At 22.6% G+C, this 21,210-nt stretch overlaps 1 protein-coding gene and 1 long non-coding RNA gene across 2 annotated transcripts; one reads left to right on the top strand and one right to left on the bottom strand.

Annotated features, from left to right (window-relative positions):
* Positions 1–378: 378 nt before the first annotated feature.
* Positions 379–8,038, bottom strand: LOC126907687 (uncharacterized). The gene is made up of 5 exons (XM_050689147.1): positions 7,841–8,038; positions 1,568–1,600; positions 1,312–1,498; positions 1,137–1,233; positions 379–1,076 (listed from the first exon to the last, which is right to left on the bottom strand). Exons 1-5 carry the CDS (start codon positions 7,917–7,919, stop codon positions 1,068–1,070), a joined length of 405 nt encoding a protein of 134 aa, XP_050545104.1. The 5' UTR covers positions 7,920–8,038; the 3' UTR covers positions 379–1,067.
* Positions 2,372–4,829, top strand: LOC126907688 (uncharacterized). The gene is made up of 3 exons (XR_007704592.1): positions 2,372–2,897; positions 3,024–3,063; positions 4,685–4,829. It is a non-coding gene; the product is annotated as an uncharacterized LOC126907688 (long non-coding RNA).
* Positions 8,039–21,210: the final 13,172 nt, after the last annotated feature.

Here is a 21,210-nt window from a genome sequence, read left to right as displayed (position 1 = left end):
TAAAAACTTAAATAAAATAAATTTATTTTAGAAAACAAAACCAACTAACTTTTAAGTTATAATAAACCTATTTACGAGTAGTTTTACCACATAATGAGAACAAATTTATTAAAATGATGACTACTGTCATTTACAAGTTTTGAATTAATTATTAGAAATTTTTTTTTCAGTAGGTATGTTTTTTATAACTTACCAAAAGTATATGTTATTTAAAATTCCCAGTTGAATTTTCCAACCGTTATTACGGCTAAATTAATTACTAGGAATTTTTAAACTAGGATTATCTTATATAATTTCCAAGGAATAAAATAAACTTACTAATAAAATTAACTACAGTTGCAAAATTATTAAGTAAACTATTCATATTCAGTTTATTTCAAAAATATTTTTTTTCGTTATTATACAATGTAGAAGTGCAGTAATATAAACAGATATTGATTTACTTGGTATGTTTATTAACTATAGATTATGTCAGAAATAATTGCAGGATTTAAATTCTCAATTATATAATTAAAAATTAATTAAATAATCAAAAATATAAATTACTATACTTTTTAAGATTTCCGATTTTTATAGAATAAACAATATCGAGTACATGTATTATGCGGTTGTGGCCATAAATTAATAACAAAATCTTCAAAAATAATTTCTTAATTGACAAAGGATCGTTTTCCATAGGGATGTCTTTTTGGTTTCATCTCGCATATTGGTTGATCCCTCAAAAAATTAGTGATAGTGTTACAAGCGACACGTTCATTAGTGCCCGTTTTTTACTTATTATCACCCAATATAAAAAAGTTCATTACTAAAGACTTCTCGTTTATGTAGTAATTTTTTACTACCAATACAAGTAATTGTTTAGTAAACCATATTACGGTAAAAAAAAAACAAACTAATGAGTTTAAAATTTGTTGAATCTAAATTCAGACTGGTTTTAACTTATAAAAATAATAAGAATATTTCTAAAAGTCTAAAACGAAATAAATGAGGTGCTCTATAAATCCTGAAGATTTTTCTGACACACTCTATATTTATCTAATGAGGTAAATTGTGCATTATCATCCAATTCATAATTTCTGTAAAAAGATAGATTTATGTTGAACACAATATTATATACACGTTAAAATATTATTTACTGTTATTCTGTAATGGTTTTCAGGTTCCATATAAGGTTCTACGTACTTGCTGCTTGATAACTTTAGTTGTAAGTTTGACGGACTATCATAATCTTCACTGTATTATAAATTAATTTTTATGTTAAACACAACATTATTAAACTCATCATTAAAAATTTAAAGGTACCTAATTTACCTGTTAATATTTTTTTCAAAATTACGCATGTATGTTTTTAAAATATTGAAATAATTGGGCAAATTTCCCTCGTTTGATTGATGTCTAAGTTCTATTGGTACATTATCATTTTTATGCATCATAGCCATTTTATACAAAAACCAAGAATTTGGGTTATTAGACAAGTTTTCATTGCGTTTTCCATGTGCTATAAATTGAATGTACAATTCGTTTTATAGACGTTAATAGTACGTTCTTGTCATATTGATAAACTTACCTCCCCAACACGAATGACCATAGCTTAAACACGCTGTTAAAACAGATAAATAAAGCGTTAACAAGCAAATCATTCTAAAACTAATTATTTAACACAAATTAAATGACAGTACTTGTTTAAGAATAGATGGTTTTTATCACCTATTATATGTTAAAAAAGTAAAATTTATAAAGGTGTGTTTTTTAAATTAAAGGTCATTGATTTTATAAGAGTGCCCAACTATTTTTTTTTTTCATATAAGTATAATTTTTCAAATGATAACAAAATATTTTTCTCGAATAGTTTAATAGAATTTTGATACTTGTAGTGACTTCTACAAATAATGAAATAGGATAGTAAACAATATTTCTTTAAGAAGCACTTTTTATGATCCTTAAGAAACACTGAATTCTTATACTTGACTGTTACTTGCATTAGTTATGAAGCTATATTTTTCCAGTGTTCGATAAAAACAAGAATTCTTATTTAAGAATTTATTTTTTGAAAATTACACAAACTTATAATGATTAAATATAAAGAAAAATGTTTACTTATTATATTATTTTTAAATGTTTTAGTATGTATAATAATGCTATATTAAAATATTATATATATATATATATATTAGGGTGCCCCTTATTTTTGAAGTCCAAAAATTATATATATATATATATATGAGGCAAGTGTACATTAATAATAGACCAAAACGATTTTAAACTATAATTGATTCTTGTGAAGTTGAATTTGGTTAACTCAAAAATATAAAAAGTCAAACAAAAATTGATTAATTTAACTTTTGGCTTAAGAATTAACAGAGTAATTTATTAATAATTATAAGTATTAAAAATCTATAAAAATGCTTACTATTGATTATTTTTGTAACTTTGAAAAAAAAAAAAAATTCTTACAAGAATATTATGATTAGAGAGGACTTCATATCATAGGTCACTAGTATTGACTGTGTTTAAAATTATAATTCATTAAAAATATTTATAAACACTAAAAACAAATTAACGCGTGATCCAAGTTTTGAATATGTCTCATATAACTAACAGAAATTCGTCGAATAATATCTTAACATGATATTGTAAAAGATACGTAATATATTTAAGTTCAAACTTCATTCATGCGAATGAAATGTGTTTTAAAATAATACCAACAGTCAATAATAAAAATTGCTTTGTGACGACAATAGTGTATTGGTTATATTCAATTATTTTTCGTCGTTTTCGGAACATTACACACGCATTTCATTTCAGACAAGTACCAAGCAATATTAAAATGTATGCAAAAATGTTTATAATACTACTCATAGCCGATCCACGTATATTGCAATACTAATCTTCATCAAGTGATAATTTAATTACTTTTTTATTCGATCATTTTTATAGTACATGTAATATTATTATTGTTAATATTATTTACGGGAGTTCACATTAAATTTAAAGAGAGACTAATGAAATTTGTTGTATTTTAGATTTCGATTTTATATACCTTTGAGTTACAGCTTAAGTGATGTAAGTAAATTTTTAAATAAAAATAGATTTTTTGTTTTTGAACAAATTATAAAAATAAAATTATACTTGAAAAACTATTACTGCACATTAAATATGGTCAACTATACTAGTTTTAATGAGATTAAAACATTTTAAATCACTCCCCAGTAAATGTATTAAATGCATTTTTTGAAGACAAATTTTTACGTTCAAAAATTGACCGTATAATTTCCTCTTAAGGTGCCTCCATCTAACCTAATCATCGTCAGTACACGTCGCGTTATTAATATTAAAGTGATAATTTTTATATTAATAGATAAAGATCACCATAGTTTTCTATCTTTTACATTTTTTTATAAAACTCGTATACTCATACGAAAGTGATATAATTATAGATTTTTAATTAACACATAGTAATCCAACCTAACATCATTTTAGTGCTCAAATACTATTTTTTTTTTATCTAATTTACTATGAAGGACTGGAATGATATGTCAAAAAATTAAATATTATCATCTAACTATCTATAAAGTTAGTATCGATTTACAAACTTCATTTGTTTTTAATTTAATAGAAAAAATTAATTATAATAATATTTTCCGAATTAACTAACACGGTATTATAAATGTTTGTTTTTACATATATTTAGAGTGAAAATTTCAGAATACAACAATTTTAAATGTAAAAGTAAAAATGATTATTGAAAAATGTTGATGGAAATTAAATTGCAATACATTATAGTTTATAATTATTAGATAAATATGAATGAAATATATCTACGCTTAAGTTTATAGCTTAGAACTATAACCCGTATGTCTATTGTAGACTAATTAGGTTAATCCTCAATTGGCTAATTAGATTAAGTTGGGTGTTAGGTAAAGATAATGCTAAAGGTCATGGTTAAGCGACAACCTTAGGATTGTAATTGATTATTAAATCATAACTTTTCAACTCATTTTTTTGTTTGTATGAAATTACGAGAAATAAGATTAATAAAAAATAAGAACATGATCTTTACTGTTGAATGTTAGAATAATTGTATGCTAACCGTAAAAGCATAACATCCATAGTAAATGTATTTACTATTTGTACATTAAAGCTTAATCAATACTTAATTAAGCTCAAAGCGATGTTTTCATCAAAAAACAGACTGTAAATGTTAAAATATTAAATTTAACCCAACCTTAAAGTAGCTATAGATTATGTTGATGGTAAGTTTAATTTACCTCCAGTCAAAATTTAATTAGAATTTTTAATACATGCATATATATATAAGATAACTTTATTTTATTAACATTATATTTAGTTGTATATTAATAATCATTTTATATATACGTGTTTAGTGTTACATTAGGCTATTTAATATTTCATATCATACTATGTTTTAATTCAAAAAAATACTGCGTAAATATAAACTAATATTTTATTTTTGATATCCCTAATAAAATCTTGACTGTTCATATTACAAGTACATTAATGAAAATGAATATAACATTATTATTGAACTAAATTTAGTACATTATAACCTTAAAACATAAAATTTTCTTTTTAATCATTTTTGGCGTAACAATCATGAGATTTTAACATTTTATTTAATCTATAAACCAACTTCATGTGCGATATACTTAAAATATTTGTTCAGGTTTAATATGAAAGTCATTTGATGGGTCGAAAACCAGTTTTGAAAAACTGTCTATACACTTTATCTGTTTAAATATTTAAAATGTGCACTTAAAACGGCGAGATTCTTATTATGGTAAAAGATAATCATAGTCATAAAAATTTAAGTTAGATTATAATGATTAACATTAAGTAAATAACTCTAAATATGATTGTAATAATAATAAAATAAATAATTCACGAAAGCAATAATTATAAAAAATAAACCAAAAATATTTTACTGATTAAAAGTTATTATTATTAATTAGAAATAGTTATGTTCGTACTAAAAAAATTTTTGTTAACAATTTATAAATTAGAGCTCATTTTTGATAAATTGATATAAGTAAAAAGTATTTATAAAGCACGAGATATTCTAAAGTCATTTAAATATAAAAATTTTCTTAAAATATTACTTTTCTTTTTCATCTAAAAGCTCATCAATTATGTAATGATAAAATGTGTAAAATAATAAAAAAATGGGCAAATTAATTTTTTATTTTAGTAATAAAGTATGTACTGGTATAAAGCTATCCATAAAAATTTATTTAATGAAAATTTTATGTAAAAGAAAATAGTAGAATGTTCTTATTTTCTTGGTGTAATATCTATGCTCATGGAACTAATTAAAATGAGAAACCTTTTATATGTACTTTTTATTAATGCATTTTTTAATAGTATTGAGGATTAGAGATGAGGTTTCTTCTTAATAAAAGAAAAAGGAATATAAAATAGTTTGTTTTTATGTTTAAGGTATGCATTTAAGCTAAGTACAAAGTTTTAATTTTTTTTTTATTATTATAATAAGCCGACATGTTAGTGAAGCAAATTAAGAAAATTTCTTTCAAATTTTTGAGGTATTTTTTTAAACTTTCACTTTTAATGTTGGATACAGTATTTTTTATTTTAAAATTAATTTTTAACTTTCATTGTTAAGAAAACTCTGATGTGTGCCTTCCACTCATTGTTTCACAGTTATATACAAATTAAACTATATTATATATTCTACAACATTGTATAAATAATAAATATTTTTAAACATAATAAAAATTTATTATTAATTTAAAAGATATTAATTTTACTGAAAAATACCATTTAGTATTTCTGAAATGTTATTTTTTTGTGGTAAAGAATACATTTACAAGAATATATTGATGTTTACGTATCGTCAATCACTTTCCAATTTCCAACTTTGGAAATCGAATCTTTTTCCAATAAAAATAAACTTCATCTATTTTTTTAATACTTGGATTTTTAAGTAAGAGCTTGTAAAATTTATTATAATAAAATAAAAATTGAGTTATGAACTTATGGTCATAATTTTTATGACCATAAGGTTTATCTGTACATTGTGAATACAGTAAATTTTTATTGTATTTGTATACTCTGGAACTCATATGTTGTAATTAAGATTAAATAGTTCCTTTGGGGGAAAATTTTGACGTCATAAAAAAGTACATATTGTAGGATGAAATATAATTTTTTAAGTGTACTTAGAATAAATAAATGGCTTACAGTTAATAAATATTAATTCATAATGTTAGAAAAGAGTTAAATGGAAAATTTATGGATAAAATCAGCATAATTAATGTTTTCAAAAATAAAACGATGAACATAAATAGATAAAACTCTGTGGTGTTTGCAGAAAAAGGGGATAACTATAAAATTTCCACTTTTGGAAAATTGAAATTGACACTAACAGCTTACATTTAATCTCATTTTTTACGTGTATAAAATAAAGTTTATAAACAAAAAATGTGTTTTATATTAGTTTTAATGTATTTTTTAAAAGTTGAAATTTTATAGTAATTCCTTTATGCTCGAACACCATAAAATTATTTAATTTTATTAATTCAGTTTAATTGTTTAAAAAGTTTAAAAAGAAAATTAGATGAGAAGAAAAATGTTTAGTCGAAGACATTACAGTGAAAATAAACTTGTTGATCAATTTAATATGATTAGGAAGTTGGAGTATTTTAAATTGTAGTTTTAAAAACAGATTTATATATTTTTTACTATTACCTTTTATGTATTATCGCTTTTTTTATGCAACTTAGTGGTTATCATAAAAACTTAGTCACTGAGTAAAAAGTAAAATATCAATATTATTAGGCTATTACTTTCCAAAATATTTATATAATTAATTTTATTTGAAGATAAAATAGTAAATAAAATCACATAACTAATTAATTTTGGTTTAAATTAACTTAACTTTTTATTTTTGCAATAAGCTATTAAATGTTTTTTTATTGTAATTTTCCTATATAGGAATAATATCAATAATATTCGTACATGCTATTTTAAATATAAGGCCATTAAAATATGTTCATTTTAGTATTTACATTAGGAGAACAAAAATAAAGTAACATTTCATTATTGGAACTATATACAAATTGACAATTTTTAAGTGCAAATATAAAACTTCCCGTTTTAATCATAAAATATGGACTTTTGCATCATTTAAAAAAATGTATGTGTTTTGTATTTGCGAGATTACTCAGTGTAGTACAGTACTAGGTCTGAGTTTACAAAATCGTAGTGTAAACTAAAAATTAAGCTCGCTGAAAAAAAAATTTATAATTATGATTTTTTTTTTCAATTTTTAAACAATATGTATTGAATGAATATTTTTGATTTCAATTTATGGCTTACACATATTTTTTCAAACAATAGGGACTCTAAAAATTCTAAAAATCTAGAAGTCCCCTGTTACAATGTATCCCGTGCACCTCTTGTAAATTCGGCACTAGTGTTGTAACTTGTGATTAGAAAGCAGAGAAACATGTTAAAGTTAACATTTCACAAAAATTAATAATTTAAAAATCTTGTAGTTAATTTTGTTGTTATCTTGAATTATTTATTTATTGTACATTGAAATAATATTATAATTTTTGGCGTGACGAAAAAATTATTAACAGGATAATTATGTAATTGTTAAATAAATTTTGTGCAAATTGAATTAACTAGTTCAAAAAAAGTTGAAAGTTTATTAAATAAAATAAATTTACTCTAAAATTATTTAAAATAATACATTTAACAAAATAAAATGCAGACTAATAAACATTTGATAAATTAATAATTTTGAAGCCTTTTTTCTGAATAAATAATTGTTTAATTACGATAATCTATAAAATATTACCTCCTTGTTTGCTCTCTGAATTTTCAACTATCCATACAATCAAAAGGAATAAATATATTTTTGTAAAATTTTGGTACATTTTTTGACGTTTACACGATTTACTACTACTATTTTTTACCTGTTGCTGTTCATGCACGTTTTTAAGAGTTAGTTACCTACGACTGCTTCACATGAAGTGACGCTTTAAAAAAGTTTATCTTGGACTTTTCCGCCGTTTTATATCAAAAGTTATTGTACGTATGTGATTCTGCCCTGGAGACACTCCCACAACATGTTTACACTATTAACAAATGATCTTGCGCATCAGTTTTTATATAACTTAAATTTAATAATTACTTTAAACATTAATTAATTTGCACTCCTCCATATTTTTTATACGATAAAATAATTAATGCAAAGACAATATAGAGTAATAATTTATTAATAAATAATGAAGCAGTAAAGCACTTTGGTCGGCGGCTCATAATCCTCATATTCTGAATCCGATAATTATTATGTGGTAATTTTCTAAATGTTGATAAATCAATTTTAGTCATTTTTCAGGAGGGTAAAAAACAGAGTTAAAATTTCAAAGGGGTCAATTGGAAATTTACATATTTATAATAAAAAAAAATTAACTTTCTGTTAAAATTTAGGCATAATTTATTGACTCACGATGGAATATATCCTTTTTTATACATATAATCTAAAATTTCAAACACTCATTTTTGTGATGTATCAAATTTTCTATATAAATTTTATTTGTTTAACATAAATAAATATGAGGGGTAAATTAGAAGTCATTAGCAACACCTGTTATTTAAATATAATTTGTGTTTTTCTTATATTTTTTTTTATTTAAATTTTCGATATGAACCACAAAATTATATAAAATGTAATAGAAGGGAGTGAATTTATTAAATGTTAGATTATAATGCAACCGGATTGACCAAATTGTAGTGTGTTATTTTTTCATGAGTAACTAATAATATGCATATGGAATATAATTAATTAAGGGTCATGATAAAATCTTATTACATATTTACTTCTAATAAAACAAAGCTGACACAAAGCTTTATGTTGATCACTAAAGATTTAATTAGTTGATTAATTTAGTAAGAAATTAGCAGGGCATACGTTTCTTACCACGTAAGCATCGTATTTTAACGAGAATTAATAATCATAAACTTAATTAAAGTACAATATAAAAAAAGTGTCAAAGATGTCTAAGTTAGTAAAAAGTTATAATGTATACAATATTAAGACGTAATATGTGGTCAAGTTAAACTAAATATAACATTATTGGAAAAGTATTTACACATTTATGAGTTATTTTACGAATATTTATTTATTAAACTAAATTAAAATTGTGAAATAGTAGACATAATTTATTCATAAATCACTCTTTAAAAAGTATTAAAATGGCCTTTTAAATATTTTATTGATTTGTAAAATTTTTTCGTAGGAAAAATACTAGATCAGAAAATAATTTAAATCTACAATTAGAAGTTATGTGTTAAATTATTTTTGTAAATATACATTCCAATTAAAATTATGATTCAATTATCATAGAAAAATAACAATTTTGTAGGACATACATAGTGGTACCTATTGAATATAATGAACTTCATTAATATAAATCAATAATTAACTTCTGTTGTATTAAAATATCCAACTTATTTAATTAAAATAATAAACTTTAGTATGACATTAAAGAAACTTAAGAGAATTCGAGTTCGCAGTGTCAAAAAAAAAATATTTTCTGCTTGCTGTTTTTCATTTTTATTCATTTTTATTTTATTTGTATTATACTGTAGTATCAATTAATAGGTACTATTATGTTTATTATTAATTCTCTTTGATTTTAATTTTTTTTTGATTTAGTAAGCTTATAAATAAATATAAAACAATTATTATTTTGTATTTTATGAAAGACTTAAATTAATGATTAATAATGTATCATTCAGCTAATGAATCAAACATTGAAATTTAAAGTTTTAATAGAATACAATTAGGTTACATATATCAATAATACTTATTAGTATAACATCGTTATTAAAAATTAAATATCTATTCATACATTTATTGAACAGCAGTAACGTAGTTGTATTTATTTTGACATAATTGGGAAAAGCAATATGAAGATATGTTTAAAAAATTATAAAAAAGTTTTACCAATATATTAGGCTTAATCAATTTTTAGGCCTTTAAAATTGCTTCATTGGGATTTTAATTGTTTTTTTTTTTACATAAGATTTTGAATAAAAAACTCATCGATAATTTGACATAGATTTTTTCTTTGGTAGTTTGGATGTGCATAAATCCCTTAGGATTTTATGCATATCCTAACCCATGCAGCTGATAATCGCCAATTTTCTTAAATCTTATTTTTAGTTTGTTCACCTCTAGAAGCTATTCTAGGTGCTCTTGGTAGATTTACCAGTTTCCATCATTTATGTGGAATTGACTAAAAGTCCCAATATTCCATATTTTTACTTATTTTTTAAAATAGATTTTTGTAACAAAATATTAGAACTATAACTTTTAATCTTTGTCGCTACTATTACGTTTTGTTGTAACCATTAAAATGACTACAGCAAAGTAGATTATGAGTATATTATAGTATATTATTATGAGTATATAGATACTCTTGTAGACACTTTATCAAATGATTGCTCACACAATATCAAAATTACAGATTATTAAAGATAATCCTATCTATTATGCTAAATTCGGTATAAATTCCACAACAAAATAATAAAATTTGACTTTAATGTAATTGTAAGTGCATTAAACGAGCTTTAAAAATCACAACATCTGTTATACTTGTAATTCTATTAAATTATTATAAACTACAATCTTAATCCATTTAATGTTATGATATATATTTGTATAGAGACAATACCAGATTTTCCTATACCCTATCTGACTAACTTGTAGCTTGCAGTGTAAGTGACTAATTGTTTTAAATATATTAAAAAATGATTTAACTCTGTTAAAATTGAATCGAATTCTAATCTTTGTTTTATTTATATTGAAAATAATTTCCGATATAATGATGAAAAACTAAATTTAACATAATATATTTGTTATAAATGGCAATCACTGGGTCATATACGTGATAATTAATTTCACCCATTACGTGTTTAATATCTGTCATAAGTTTGGTAATTAATTTTAATCCACTAGAAAATAATGCATAGATCTTCTTGACCCACAGTATAAAAAAATGAATAAATAATAGTAATAATCAAAAAAGTTACTTTATAGAGTGTTTAAGAGAGTTGTCAGTGGGCGTCCTCTTTTCACAAAATAATTATGTTAAATTTCATATTGTTATCTTCTATTCTTATTGTATGTTTTATTACATTAATTGTATATATAAAATAAAGGCAAAAAAACATTGACGACTCATTTCTTATAGAAAAATAATCTTCAAATTCGTTAAAGCTAACCAATTAAAAATATAATTGATTTCCATAATTAAATTAGATAAATTTTATCAAAATTTGTTCTTTCGTGAAAATAAACTGCGACATATTTAAGTGCTACTCTCTGTTTGTAATTGGCGTAGAGAATTGTATTGTTCACTAGATAGCGCATACTATTTAATAAAATTTTTTGAATCTGTAAAATATTTAGAACTATACTATAGTTCTTAAAAAATTCTGTTTAATATTTTTGTTTTGGAGCATTTTAATTTATATTGTTACTATAAGTATAGTATGGTAAAGATACACGTAGCTTATATTTTTCAGATCATCAAATAACGCAGTTTAATTTACAGTAACTTTATTTTATGAGTAGTACACTAACTTATTTTTATATAGGAATCAAAACATGTACTATACTAGATACTTTCACTCATTTTTAAATTCTCAAATTTATCAAAATATAAAATTAACGATTATGAATCCTAGTCCTATGGTGCCATGTACTACCAGAATAGTATCTAATGTTTGATTTACATAAAAGTACCAAAGAAGGAGTTTCACTAGGAAAGTCATTCATTGAGGTTACACTAAAAAATAAATTTTATAATAAAAGAGTAGATCTGAAGAGGATTGGATTTAAATTTTTATATCTTGAGATATTAATCGTAATCAATAATATAACAAAGACGAGGCCGATATTAAAATCTAATATGAATGTAATAACAAAAGTAGTAAAAATTATATATTTTCGAAAAATAATAATTATATCTAAACATCAATTGCATTAATTATAATGAAATTTAATTAAAAAAGATACAATTCGGAAAACTAATTTATATTCGTTAATTAATTGATTAGCTTTTCCTTTGATCATTAATTATCGAGTTTATTATTATATTCAAAGATATTTATGACATCAACAAATTATAAGTAATGTATTTATGATAAGTTATGGTAGTTTTGCACTGTATTTTCAAAAATGTAGTTTTAAATTGCGTGAAAAATCTTGCATAATGTTATCTATAATAATAACGAATGAATTTTGTGTCCAACATGAGAGCAACTTGATAACTCCGAATAAAAATGCATTAAATGTAGTGACTTCTTAATTTTTTAAAATAAAAAATTGTAAAAGAATAATAAATAAAAATTTATATGGACAAAAATTTTTTTCGATATGCAGCTGTCAACATTTTTCATTATTTAAATCCTAAAGAAAGTATACTTGTTAAAATACATTAAAAGAGAAAACTTTTATGTTCATTTTATTATGAACTAAAAACGTAAATTATTTAATAAATCGTTGTACAAATTTATCTCCATGAAGTAGTTACATTTTTATTAGATAATTAATTAAAACATTTTTATTAAAAACGTAATTATGTAAATATTTTTTTATAGCTTTGCAATACATATGACCCTTAAAAGTTATAGTCAACCCAACCGCTTGTCTCAGCCTTTTTATTTTTTAATTTATTTGATAATTCATACTAAGTTTGATACATAAACGAATATTATTTTATTTTTTGGGATTCCATAATCTCTCAAATAAAAGACTTTTTGATATTTTTTTATCCAACTTTGGGTAAATGGCGTTTATAAAAATTATAGCTCATACATTTTTAAATTTCTACATAAATTGTTTTGTTTACTAATGTTTTTAGTTTTTTTAATTAATGGTAGTTATTTTATAGTTTATATAACTTCATCTCGTATGTATCCAACTTGAATGGAATTGATTTTTTATTTATTACGAGTGATAACGTTAAATACTTTACATAAATAATGTCTTGAACATAGTTTACCAAAAATAATGTTTTCTTTTGACTTAATTTCGATTTAAAAAAACATTTAATTACTGAGGTTTTATGATAAACTTGTAAAACGAAAGTATTTGCACAAAAGTCATAACCATAAATAAAAGTCTCTAGTCCGTGAATATTTAATATTATGATAATTTATCATAAAGAAACAAAGATTATTGCATGTGTTTGGATATTTCATACTAAATTAAAGGCAAAACTATCTAATTTATATGCGTACGTACAGCAACCTAGGAGTTAGGTCAACATAATATAATTACTTATATCTATCGCGTGGATTTATATATTCCAAATAACCTAATGCTTAGGACACTATCCTTTTATGTAAATAATATTCTACTATGAATAAAAAAGTAAATTTCTTGAATAGCTTTATAAAAACTAATAATATACATAAATTCTAATAAGCATTATTAAATTTTACGGCGTTATGGTTATGCAATATAGGGTCATCTGGGTAATGCGAATACAATAAAATGAAGATCATTATTTTGCTTTCTTATTTTATTTACAAATATTAAAATTTTACGTGTTATTTTAGAATTCCAACGTATTTTTTGTGGAAAATTTATAACTCAAATTCACATTATATACGATACAAGTGAATATCTTGTAAAATAGTTATTGAATAACGAATTTATACTAAAATGTTAATATTAAGTATAATTTATACGGTAAATTTTTATTAAGTTATTTAAACTCAAATCATGACTGATTATTCAGTTGACTTACTATATGTCTCACATTCCAGTAGTTCTATTATTCACTAGAGAGACTTTTTCTAACTCACGAGATATATTTATTAGATAATTAATTGATAAAACTTCAAAATTTGTATTGAAAAATAATTTTATTTGTACTTCAACGTTTAGAAGAGATTATTATGTGACATTCTTTATTATAAATAATTTTGAATTTATATCCTAGAATCAATATATACGTATAATTATTTTTAAGCTCAATATTGAAGTTCCTGCTATTGCATAATAAATATGTTTAAAAAAGATTCTTATTACTGTTGAATATGAAATAAGCAAGATAAAAAATACTTCTTGAGTAATACATTTTATTCGTGTTAAATGATTTTATGTTTTTATCAGTTTTCATTAATTGTATGTATTTTTTTTATATAGTTTTTTCCTAATGAAAATACCAAATTCCTTTCAAATTATATTTAAAATATACAACAATAACATTTTTTATAGTTCATAGAAAATTTGACTACACAATTTAATTTTGTTTTACTTTGGTGAAAAGATTTAATTTTAGTGAGTTATAAAATGTGTTACTAAAAAGTATGATAATTACTGAACTATCTGTCTTAAATAAAAAAAATTAAAATAAATATTTTTCTACTTTGATTAATTTCAATGGATTAATAATGATAACTTTCGGATCTCGATAGTAGAGGTAAATTTTTTGACAATAATGTAAAAGTTGAAATTTTTTTATAAAAACCATGATGTCGAATTAAAAACAAAAGCTTAATAGAGTTAAATTTATAAGTCATGCGTATCGTGCTGTTGCAGTAGACTCTTGATATACATAGCTAGTGGTATGGTTAGTGTATTTAGGATATAAATGGATAATTTTATCAAAAATGCTGTAGCAAGATTATTTAACTTGTTAAAAAGTGTTAACTTTTGCTATTTCAAAATAAATAATTGAATTTTGACATATATAGTGTATAAATAGCTTTTATATTTTTTAATTATTGTAAACAGTACATAATAGCTAGTACCTTCATTTTGGGCATGGAAATAAAAATATTCCACCCTTCCAGAAAAAAACGTGTTACCCTTGTAAGTAGTCTAGTATAAAAAAGAAACAAAACTCTAAATGAATAATTAAGAAAAAGTGTTTTAAACATATTGATTTTGCTCTTTATAATAATTTACATGACCAATAGTGTATAAGAAAATAAGTGTTTAAACCTTAAGCGATCACATTTTATGTAGTAAAGTTTTCAAGACTAGTTTATTATTTATAAAATATCTTCAAGGATGCCGCCAGATTGTTCTTATTCTTCTAGGGAGATAATAACATAGGGTTACAAAAAAAAATTGCCGTCTGCAATATTTAGGCGAATCAAACATAAAGTTTAGTTGATGATACAAAATCTGGAAAATTAAAAATTAGGAAGGTAATATCAATAATCATAAAATATAAAATTCAGTGATTAAAATTTAACCTACGTGTCCAATGACCCAGAAAGGTAACTAAGTTTCAAAAATATTTATGTTGAATTTAAAATATGAATGTCACATAGTAGACATAAATAAAAAGGAATAAAATCTGGAATTTATAAGTGAGTGCATGTAGCTGTTAAAAGCAAAAATGTTTCGCTCACGTCCTAGAAGTCACGAACGAACAGAATTGTGGTAAAATGCTATTTTTAAATTACATACGTTATAAAATATTCTTCCAAAGAAGTTTTGGTCGTTTACAAAGTATCACAAATTTTTATAAATTTGAATATTTTTATTATCGCCGTAACAAAGAAATAATAAATCTAGAACGTCTCTGTTATATTGATCAATAATATCTTTATATAATATTACAAGGAACAAATGAAGTATACTTCAAAAATAAAATAATACAGGCTGTAAAATTATTATGTGGCTTATTTTTATTTATCGTGAAAACACTTGTTAGATTGTCTGACGTATTGTTTTTAAATTAAAATATAGAATAAGTCAATTCTAATACGAGTTTTTTAAATGTTATGAAATATTGGTCGATTTTATATAAATAATAATAACATGATTAGCAACTTTATCAATATTTTAAAATAAGATTTCTGTCGTTATAATAAAAAAAAATTATGCTACAATGCTTTTAAAATTTAAATGAATAAGTCAATTATTAAAATAATACTTTTGTAACAATTAATAATTTATTATAATAAGTTAGATTTTTAAAATATAAAAATTACAATAGAACAATGACAAGGTTCATCTGTTACATTTATACATAAAAATCTAATCTATTTCTATACTTTTTAGTATATTTTTGCAAGTAAAGTTGTCACTTATCAATGTTAATGCTAGTGTTATAATTTCTTAAAGTATATAAATGAGTCCATTGCATGGGTTGTGGCAGTTTCCTTCCTGTTGTTTTCTAGACTGTTGAATTTTTCTCAAAAATAACTAATAATTACTTGTAGTGTTATTTATAATAAAGTACGATGAAATTATAAAAGAGGGTTAGAAAAACTCAGGAATTTTAAAGCTATTTTTATTAAATATAATATTGAGCTTATTAATAATGATTTTCTTCAACTTAAAGATTTAAAACTATTTAAATCAGTATTGCAATCTTTAAATTCACTAGAGTTAAAGGTCTATCTAATTTTTTGCACAGCGAGTATTTGAACACTATAATTGATAATCATCAATTTAAACTTACTATATCCCATCTACTATTATAATTAAGTTAGATATAGTAAGTTTTAAGTTTCATTTTCTTAGGTTTAAAGTCAGAAGCGCAACTAACGGAAACTTGGAATAAGACTATTTTTTAAATAAAGTCAAAATATATAAATGTGTTTTAAAAAAGTTATCAAAAGTACTAGCTATCAAGTTTAAAGAGTTCCATTTAAGATGCTCGCATTGGAGACTTTTTAGGTCAAGTTACATTACAATTTAAATAAACATAAATTGCAATTTAAAATATATTAATAGCTTAAAATGATGATTTAGCCCTTTATGAATATTTTTGTTTAATTTTCTGTTTGGTTGTTTTATCACTTCAAAATATTTACAATTATGTATTAGTCAAACAAACTTTTTATTTTTAACTAAAAATTAAAAATTTGTTGTTATTATTTTTTTTTTTTAAGTGAAATAGTATTTTTATTTTTATTTATGTTTTAAATATTCAAATAAAATTATTATAAACAATTTTTTTATTTTACTATATTTTTAAATTAACCTATTTGGTTTGTCAAAATACTATCAATATTGATTATGATTACGTAGATGGTTAAACTAAAATAAAATAATAGCATAATAAACTAAAATAATACTACAGTAAGTAAATATGATAAAATTGTAAATAAAAGTATTTGTATATTTTGATTTATTTGGTTTATATTTAAAAGTTTATATCGCTGTTTAAATGAATGTTAAAAAATCAATTTCTAAATGCTGAAATACAATTGGATACTTATAGTTTAGCTTTACAAAAATTGGATTATCGCTGGTATAAATTGAAGGGAGTTTAATTTTAATTCATATTTTTCATGAAATCTAGTATTTGATTTTTAAGTAATTTATTTTCTCAAGATAAAATAATTACTATAAAAATAACATTGTTCTTATATTAATAATATAAAATAAGATTTGATAATATTTTAAGTTATTTGTTAGAAATTAAACACTAAAAAATTAGTGGAGATTTATGGACACAATAATTTAGATTATTGAGATACATATTGAACATATTCGTCCCTCAAAAGTATAATATTAAATATAGCACCCCATGATTAAAAAAATTAGTAAAAATATAACTAAATATCGCTTATTAGTACTTTGGTTAGGATTATTGCGGAATATTCATTCACTAGTCCACGCATTTTTAGGATTTAACGTTCTTAATATTATTATAAATTCGAAGGGTACGATTAGGTTAAACAACCGTAGTAATAATACCCTGACATTCAAATTGTCCATTCATTGTGTTCTCGTTTTTTAATACTAAGTCAATAATAATAATATTCATCCCCTATAAATCTACCCTTGCATTTGCACTTTTAACAATGCTAAAATATTGACTCCACATATAATAATGCTAATAAGTAAGTGGAACATCGAATAGGCTCTTTTTTAAACGTAAGATGTCATTTGCAATACAAAATTTTCAAGTGCTGAATGAATAGGACAAGTGAATTCTGATCCAGAAAAACATTAGGGAACTTTGCGATGTATTAGTATAATGAAATATCACATGAAAAAGTCCTTTTACAAAAAAGTAAGTGTTTCTTTATATAAAAATAATAATATTCTGTTATCAAATTATGCCTAGTAGTATAAATAGAAAAATCGTGGAATTTGGATTTGTCTTACATAATTTTTTGGACCTCCAAGTCTACTATATGAACATTAAAATATATCTTTAGTAAGTTGAAAAAATCAGAGTCAAATTTATACTTTTGTTTTGCATTTTCATATTAACACAAATTTAAATAACTCCCAACAAATCATCCAGTTTTAAAAAAGTTAATTCAATGTTCAGTGAAAACTAAAAATATCGATATTGACTGTTTCATAACAACTATAATTTTTTAGGACATTTCTAATTTTTACCAAAATTGAGTAGAATTTTTCAAAATTATGGGATGGATAGCTTCAATTAGATACGTTTTGTGATTTTTTAACGTATCGTTAAAAAAAATAAATACAGTAAGATTGGGAGTAATGGCATACCGGACACAAAAAAAAAACACAGTTAAGTTAAACCAAAAATCTCTTAACTATACATTGAAACTAAATAATTTTTTATCAATTTTATCAAATTTTTTTAAATAAAAACATAATAATTAACAAGTTTACAAATGAAAAAATGATACTTTTTTTCTTTTTCCTCGCCTTGATCCCAACTACTTGGGGTCGGCCACCCTTATCTTAAACTTCTACTTGACACGTCTCCCACAACATCTACTCTTCATCAGCCGTTTTCATATCGCATTTAATAACATCCTCCATCTCTTTTTTGGTCTTCCTCTAACTCTTCTTTTTTCAACAAATGAAAAAATAATTCATCTATAAAAATTACTGGTGATAATTAAATAGTTTATTTAATACATAATAATCTAATTAAGAAATTGGATGGTAATTTGGTCAGCGGAATCTATTTTAATATCTATTTTTTTGCAATACAAATCAATAAATTATTATTAATCAAAAATAAATATTTTATTTATGCATGTGTTATTAATTTTTAAATAAAATTTAATGCATATTTCAAGGATATTTTTATTAAATGCATATAATTTTAAACTTTTTAATAGAACATAATAACATTAATAAGTTAAATTCATATTATCATAAAAACAATTTTTTTTTCTAAATTTCTATATAAGTTTTCTAACTTATACCATTAGTCCCGCTGTAAAAGTAGACAATTTCATATACATGTTTTCGAATTGAATTATCCAAGCTTAGATCTTTCATAAGTTAAGAAATAATTCTATATTTAATAATATAATCGCGAGTGGTTGCAGCTCCTACTGGTATATATACATTACCCGCGTATCAATACTATATCTTAAAATACTTGTTACTCAATAAGTATTTATTCTAAAGTTGTTATCGATCCATCAATATTTTTTGAAAAAAGGGCTAAAAATGGCTTTTTTAAAATTTAAAAAATATATGATTATTTTATTATTTATTTATTTTATTATTAAAAACAAATAATAAAAATATAGTTTTAACGTAGTCTAAGAATTCATAAATTATTAAAAAAACATCATAATAAAATGGTAATTTCACTAAAAGTATAATAAGTTGATAAATTTCGGCTGAACATTTATTGTCACATAATCACTTTTTTAAAACCATAAAACTTATTAAAAACGTAAATAATTACAAAGAATCTAACATAAGGTAGGCAATAGAAATGTATAATAATAATAATAATAATTTAATTGATTGGGATCTTGACCAACTGAAAAATTCATTATTGAACTCGTGTAAACTAGCAAAATGTAGTATTACTCAGTGATAACGTTACTAGAGGTATACTGGGTGATTTTTTTATCATAACCCACTCAATTACTTGCAGAATAATAATAATTTAAACATTTTTTTTTTTATTATCTTTAGTTACACATTATTCTTGAATTTTTAACTATGTAATACTTTTTAAGTTCATCCCTTATGCCTTGGAGGGGGGTCAACTTTGTTTTTTTAAATGGTAACACATATTTTTAATTTAATAAAATGTTTGAGTTTTTAATTTAATAGTAAATGGCATTTGAATTTTTAATATAACTTAATTCGTTTATTAGATATAATCATTTAAAGTTTCAAATTTTTGAATTAATATACAGGTATAATACACAAGGGATTACAAATACAGGTAGCTAATTGGTTTTTTATAACATCGATATTAGCAGGTACACAGCATTGTTATTATCAATTGTAGTAAGGCACATTGTTATGAGTTTATAAATACACTAACTGACAATACAGAAAGTATATCTATTGATAATCATAATTGATAATAAACAATCCGTGACTGAGACAGCAATGTCATAAAAATCCAATTAGCTACCTGTATTTACAATCCCATGTGTATTATACATGTATATTAACTCAAAATTTTGAAACTTAAAATCTTTATATCTAATAAGCTAATAAAGTTATATTAAAAATTCAAATGCCATTTACTATTAAATTAAAAACTCAAACATTTTATTAAATTAAAAATATGTGTTACCATTTAAAAAAACAAAGTTGACCCCCCTCCAAGGCATAAGGGATGAACTTAAAAAGTATTACATAGTTAAAAATTCAAGAATAATGTGTAACTAAAGATAATAAAAAAAAAAAATGTTTAAATTATTATTATTCTGCAAGTAATTGAGTGGGTTATGATAAAAAAATCACCCTGTATAAGAGTTTTTTTTCGGTTGGGGTGTCATTATGTGTTTAGCGTTGATAATGGTAACATTGTTCTCGAAATACCTATCCGCAATTTTTTTGTGGCTCTTTGAGCAAAATATTTTTTAGTTTTAAATTAATAATATTTTTTTGAATATAGTTTCAATTAAAAAAAAAATTATATAACGCACATTTTTAAATAAATGAAATAAATTGAAAAAAAAATTGAATTAAATTAACTTTGCTATAAATTCTAAATTCTTAAAATTAGTTCATTGCGCATGATATATAATTATAAAGCATTTCATATTAAAAATAATAAATATCAATATGAATGTTAAATAAAATATTCATAAGTTTACATTATTTATATTGATCTTATGCAATAAAATCAAAAATTTTTGACTAATTAAAAGATTAATTAGTTTAAGTAATTCATAAGTCAATTATAAATGTTTAAATAATCTAAGTTATATTATTTTGTAATTAAATTTTTTTAAATACATTAAGAGATGATTAAAAGGTAT

Source organism: Daktulosphaira vitifoliae, unplaced genomic scaffold (assembly GCF_025091365.1).
Source record: "Daktulosphaira vitifoliae isolate Bord-2020 unplaced genomic scaffold, ASM2509136v1 Scaffold_5, whole genome shotgun sequence".
Lineage (NCBI taxonomy): Eukaryota > Metazoa > Arthropoda > Insecta > Hemiptera > Phylloxeridae > Daktulosphaira > Daktulosphaira vitifoliae.
Note: the sequence above shows the minus strand (reverse complement) of the source record. Positions and strands in the feature narration are given on the sequence as shown.

Excerpts from the sequence above, each read along its gene's own strand:
- LOC126907687 (XM_050689147.1), bottom strand. The coding sequence starts at position 7,919 with ATGTACCAAAATTTTACAAAAATATATTTATTCCTTTTGATTGTATGG. Across the intron at positions 1,601-7,840 it reads TTCAGAGAGCAAACAAGGAG|CGTGTTTAAGCTATGGTCAT; the intron begins GTAATATTTTAT and ends CTGTTTTAACAG. Across the intron at positions 1,499-1,567 it reads TGGTCATTCGTGTTGGGGAG|CACATGGAAAACGCAATGAA; the intron begins GTAAGTTTATCA and ends TTCAATTTATAG.